General features: G+C 43.2%; 1 protein-coding gene across 1 annotated transcript in view; it reads right to left on the bottom strand.

The window, feature by feature from the left end:
• Positions 1-1,253: 1,253 nt before the first annotated feature.
• LOC114155531 (inactive phospholipase C-like protein 2) overlaps positions 1,254-6,392 on the bottom strand; it is a 38,356-nt gene continuing 33,217 nt past the window's right edge. Inside the window, exons 11-12 of the mRNA XM_028035455.1 lie at positions 2,558-2,667; positions 1,254-2,437 (exon numbers count right to left, since the gene is read on the bottom strand). Of these exons, the coding sequence (XP_027891256.1) occupies positions 2,276-2,437; positions 2,558-2,667 (272 nt within the window). The 3' untranslated portion in view covers positions 1,254-2,275. The remainder of the gene's footprint in view (positions 2,438-2,557; positions 2,668-6,392) is intronic.

Here is a 6,392-nt window from a genome sequence, read left to right as displayed (position 1 = left end):
AAACACATTAAACCATTGAGGTTGAGCGGATTTTGTTTTACCCAGCTGTCCACAATATGCAAATGCTTTATTCTCATCTGCATGAATAATGTTCAGTTGTCAAGAAACAATCAGGGCAATCTTGTTTTATAAACATTTTTAACTTTAGTTTTGTGTTATCTAGTTGTAAGAAAATTTGATGAAAATGTCTTGCCCTGTTAGCTTTTTTTTTTTTATTAACCCCATATATTTAAAGAAAACAATCCAAACTGTAGCTTGAAACGAATTTGCTTCTGCTCTGGAAAACTTTCGAAAAGATTCATTATTTCTCAGTCAGTAACTCCCAACACATCCATTGGTGCTACTACCGAAGCATGGCTCAAAACAGAAATCTGAACGCCCCCCACAAATGTGGTACAACTCAATGAATCCGTCTCGCCTGATTTAATCAAATCTGATACAATTCTCCAAAATAGTTATAAAATGAGGGAAAGAACAGCTCTTCTGCAACCTCTAATAGGTTTTCTTCCAGGATCTAGATCAGGGGTGTCAAGGGCCGGTGTCCTGCAACTTTTAGATGTGCCTCTGCTGCACCACACCTGAATAGAATAATTAGGTCATTAGCAAGGCTCTGGACAACTGAAGGAGGTAATTAAGCCATTTCATTTCCAGTGTTTTGTACCTGTGGCACATCTAAAAACTGCAGGACAGCGGCCCTTGAGGACTGGAGTTTGACACCTGTGATCTAGATTAATCCATATTCCCACACCATGATGCTGCTACCACCAGTTTCCGCGGAAGACGAGACGTCTGGAGTCGCCGCAACATGTTCTCTGCAGCTTCTACAGAGTCACCATGTGAGGTGTTGGAAAATTAAATCTGAACACTTACAATGTAATTACATCACAGATGAGGAAAACCAGGTTTTAGCATGTTTTGTCAGTCCTGTGAGGTATGTGATCGAATCTAATTTGGTGCAAAACTCCAAAGGACTTGAAAATTGAAGAAAGGTTGCGGTGAGACATGCTGAAACGCCACCGTTCTGCTCGTTGATGTCGACTCCTTCATCCCCCCCAATGAATTCTTCAAGCTACAAATGAGCTCCGTTAAGCTTACGAACAGCACATATGCAGAGGGCCATATGTCTGCCTCCCATACCCAGCAGATGAGCGTCCCCAGCTGTCTTCTCAGCCCCACACACAACTTATGATAAATGAATGAATATTAGAAAGAGCTTGCAGAAAAATAAGAGTAAAACACACACAAGCAGTCACTTTCGAAGAAAGAAAAAAAAAAAAGTGTTTATTTCCATCCTGACCGTTACCGGTCGAGTTTCATCTACTGCCACAACACCAATATGCATCTGGAATGTTTTTCTTTTTGTTTTTTTCCATTCAGCATCAATAACTTATGCAAAATATTCTTTACAGCAAAAAGGATAGAATCAAATATTAAAATACTGTACAGTGTTTTGCACGCAAAGTAAACGCTTTCGACGGCAACGGCATCAGTTCTCTGGAGGCAGACGTCAACACCTATGGAGTTGATCAGTATGGCAGGTACAGTAAGAAGGGTTTTAAAGTAGCTCATGGGACCTGGGGAATTCTGGGAAATACAAAAATATAGAATACTGTTTGTAAGACAACATTCAAAAGGGGACGTCAGGGGGGGAGGAAGGTGAGGTTTGGTGCAAAAACAATCTCATGGCAACTGAGTTTAGAGCAGCAATGCAGGAGCAAAACGGCGCTCGGTAAAAAAGAGAAGCCGAAGTCACACTAGGCTCCACTGGTCCGCACAACGATGGCTGAAGACTTCAAATATCTAAAGATTTACATACAGAGTAGGTTTTCTTTAACTTAAAGGGCAAGGCGTCCTGTTACCTGACCTGGTTTGTTTCCTAAACAACAAATTGATAGACCCACCTCTAACGGTATGTATTTTTTACATACTGTTGGCATGTAAAAAATGGCACACTTAAAACCTAGAAAAAGTTCACATGAGAGGAAGATCGTTAACAATTGGCAAGTTTACAACAGTACAAACAGCAGAACCTTGGCTTCAAGTCTAACTACATTCATCCCTCCGCCGCTGCGATCCTAGGATCTCCTACTGGCAGCACATCACCGCGATTGTATCAAGATTTTTACTTTCATGAACACTTTTGTCGGTCTCGGATCTTAAATGCTGCGACGCTCCCAAACGGCTTTGGGGAGCGTGAGAACAAACTGATGGTATGCGAAAAGTTCATCACAGCAAATATGGCAGCAGTGTGGTCATGTCGCTGAGGCGAGGCGTCTCATGCGCTCGTGTCGTCATCCGGACCTCGTCCCGTTTGGGAGCGAACGCGCCTCAGTCCTCCACCCTCCTTGCTGAGGTTTCCGGTCAGAGCGGCGTCATGCACCTGCTTCATGTTCTCCTCCACTTCGGCCTTGGCGTGTTTGAGCAGGTCGGCCTGACCCTGAGGCAAAGAGGAGGAGAGATCGGAGGGATGTGAAATTTTGAAGATGGAGGCAACAAGATGTCGCATTAAACTTCTTTTTTCTTTTTTTCCTTTAACATGTGGGAAGGAGTGACTTACCTTCAGGATGGTGATGTTCCAGCTGAAGCTCTCCAGCGCTCGACTAACCTTGGAGCCTTTCAGCCCTTCCTTCATCGCCAGGCTTTTCAGCTTTTCATGAAACTCCATCGCTACAGAGGAAAATAGAAACAAAGGCAAACATTATGACTTTTGAAATATTATTATGCCAACAGGGCTAGTGGGCACAAAAAGGTTTACATGTGTCCAAACAGGATGGAATGATTGGGAATTTGTAGATCGTCAAAATCTCAAAGTAAGTATTTGGGTCACTTTTAAAAAGCTCCCATTCTGAATAGAGCGTGTGTATCGGGATCAAGGGTGTGGAATTCATAAAGTTCAACATAGCCAGACTTGGTTTTGACACTTTTACTGCAACAGTGTTGCTTTATTTATTTCCTTATTAAATACTAAAAGAACAACTAATCACCTGGAAATGAAGAATGCTCTTCCTAGCACACCATTGAAAAGATACATGGATATGGTTACAAATATAAGGATCAGATGGACGTGAATTTCCCTTAAAACCTGAAAAGTGAAATGTAATTCAAAGAACTGATAAAGTGCTGTTGACAGTTTTGGTGCTTTGTTTAGTCCCCCTTGCTCTGTTTTCAACAGGCATTCAAGGAAGACGACCTATTCAAGGAAAACTTCAGGAAAATTAACGGTAATGAGATTCTAGTCAGGCCTTTGAATGTTGTTCAAAGCAACAACTTAAGATCTTTTTTTTTATCTGAAACCCTTTGAAATTACTATAGCAGGTCACTGTGCTGCATTCTAAGACTAGCTTAAACACGAACGGGAGCAGCAAGCTTCCTACTTGCAGTACAGTCCACCCTGGCGCCATTTACCGCAATATATTTGGAGCTACATGCAAGATTTACCCTCTGACTTTCCAGAAACGAACTTTAGATATTTCTTGCAGAAAGGAAGCTCAACCGTTTCCCTCAAGGTGATCTATGTTGTGTGTGTGGATGGGCGTGTGTGTGTCTGCGTATGGGCGGCACTTCGGCTTGTTTTAACTTGGCTGCAACGCCTTTGGCTTTGCTTTATGTGTAGGAATTTAAGTTGAAGGATCATGCCCTAACCATCAACACCAACAGAATAAACAAACTTTTTTTTCACCCCTATTTTATTATTTATTTGTTTAAGAGACAGGAAGGATGAGACGAGGAAATTGTCGAGTCACTTTTTCCACTTTACTCTCAAAGCACCTTGGTACGTATAGCCAAAAAACCATATGGATGTTTAAACTTGCATGACAGAAGATTTCTTCAGCTAGAAAATTTTTTAAAATGCCATCTTGGTAATTTAGATTCGCGGTTCAAAGGGCAAGTAAAAAAAAAAAAAAAAGGCCACACCCTGTCTGAGCTAATGAATGCATAGTAGACTTAAAGGACTAAATGAACCGCTTGCAAGTAAAAGCCTCCAGTAATTTTTGTTTCTGTTGGCAAAGCACTAAACATGACCCTGTTGTGTCTGACCTTTCGACTGTGAAGTTTTGTATTGAAATTCAGCAGATTTCAACTGGTTGAAATGTAAGTAATTTGGGCGTGTTAAAATGTCTTAAAGCGTGTAAAATTGTTGTACCAACTTTATCCGATAAATTCTGGACAAGCTTAATTTTTTTGTTAATGCAAGATGGCCTGAAAACGTCTAGGAATCAATTTGCGAATCCACGGTGAACTGCTGGCGCTCGTGCAAACACGGAAGCCGTACAACTATGGTGTTGAATTATGTTTTTTCAAAACAGCCAACAAGGATCAGGCTTTGATAAAGATGTGCGCACACAAGGATCTTTCCAAACCCCTTACCTGAAGGCAAAGGAAAAACAAGTCAAAACCAGGGTGGCGTGAATACTTTGCAGACATCAGAGGCGGAACTATGAAGAGGTTTCATCACACTTGAGCAAAGACGGGCATGGAAATCTGAGCAACGTATGACGAAATCTGCATTAAAAAAACCCCTAAAAAGACAGGATCTCAGAGTCCAGCCTGCAGCTATTCAGAGCGTGAGTGCACCAAGTTGTTTCCTTGTGTCTGGCTTCCTCTGGCCGCCCCGGGCCACTGTCCCGCTGTTACCATGGAAACCCAAAAGTGGGTTAACACGGGGCAAAGCATCACAGCGAGCCATCAGCAGAACCTTGACGTTTAGTATGCTAAGCTGTGGGCCTCTTTCTCTCACACACACAGAGAGAGGAGGGCAAACAGACTGAGGGCAAGTTCGATTCCTCACACGGTCGCTTCTCTTAAACGTCTGCAAGCGTGACTACACACGCACACACACACACCAGTCCCTTCTCCACATTTTCACACCTACATAAGTTGCCTTAATAACAACCTTTACCACACAGTTGCTAGGTAACCCAAAGCAGCGTTGTTCCCTCTGCTGGCTTTCTTTCCGAGGGAGAAAAAAAAAAAAAAAAAAAAAGCACAGATAGAATATCTCCAAGCCAACACACAACAACGTCTTTGTTTTTCTTTGCATATGCAAACAAAAAATAGTCCCGTCTGACCCGCAGGCCACAGCGAGCTTCGGGGCCAGCGCGTCAGGATGTAACACACATTGCATCACTTCCACTTCCTGCACATCTGTAGTGGAGGAGGAAATGATAAAAATAAAAAAAATCTCAAATCCTGGTGGTTTTTTTATTGTTTGTTACACTTCCTGGTGTGGCTCAGAGGACTATGCTGTACATCGCTCAGCCAGACTGGGAAAACAGCTGATCGCCCGAGGTTGAGAAAAGGTCGACGACAAATATCGCACAGTGTGAAAACCGTTAACAGATGAGGACGCCGTTTCTAGGAAACGCCGAGTTTAAAACCAGACTTTCCAGCCAATTAAGATCTGCTTTTTACTTTGCCTGCAGCGGTTTAATTTCTCACTTTGCTGCTCAGGAAAGGCACAACGAACGCTCAGGCCGCACCTTCGTGTCTTATCGTGTGTTGTATTACAATGCGAATGGTAAAGAGTGTACAATACTGAGTATGTGCTCGTAATACCACAGAAACAACACAAGATCCCCGTCATATAGTACGCTCCCCATTGCTCTGATTGTCCGCAACGAACATTCACGAGTTTCACAAACTTCTCAAACACACCGGCACATCCCGATGAGCTCTAATCTTATCTTTTACGATTCAACCTCGTCTGAAGCTGCAGCACATCTTCCCTCTCCTCCCCCCTCCCTCCGTTTCCTCTCTCTGCCCTGATGTAACTTCCAGACATCCATCTCTGCCACCAACCATCCCATGCTTCCCTCCAAGTGACCCATATAGGCCTTCTTCCGGTGCGCGCCCTCCTTTCAGACCACAGAGTGGACCTCCGCCTTGGGGATCACCTGATCACCATCTTTACCCGGAAGAGCTTTGTTCAGAAGATCAGGCTCCGGGCTCCATAATCAGATGAACATACAAACAGTGGGCCGACCGCTCGCGGGTGGGAGGGGGAGGACTGAGCAATCGCAAACTTAAATCTGTTTACATGTGACCGCAGATGAAATGAAGGATTCATGCAGAGTTCAGGGTGGTAAAATGGGATTGTGGCCGTGTTGCAAAACAGGTGAAAGCGTTAAATGAGAGAAGATGGCTCAACAAAACCCACGAGGAGAAATGAGAGACGTTTTCTCGGAGAGAAGAGTCTCCAGATTTGTTAAACAACATTAATCAGATCGCCTTTAGCTTTACGCAATGACCCAAGATGAACCCCGACTCTACAGAAATGTTTCGCTTCGTGTTTATCTGGAGCTCTTGTTTTTTTCTTTTTCCTTCCCCCAAAACAAGCAACTGACTAACATTTCTGAGCATCAAATACACAAAATGTACGATATGTCCGCCGA

The sequence above is a fragment of the Xiphophorus couchianus genome, chromosome 13 (assembly GCF_001444195.1).
Source record: "Xiphophorus couchianus chromosome 13, X_couchianus-1.0, whole genome shotgun sequence".
In the NCBI taxonomy this organism is placed as follows: Eukaryota; Metazoa; Chordata; class Actinopteri; order Cyprinodontiformes; family Poeciliidae; genus Xiphophorus; species Xiphophorus couchianus.
The sequence above is the reverse complement of the archived record's forward strand: the minus strand, read 5'-3'. Positions and strand labels throughout refer to the sequence as shown.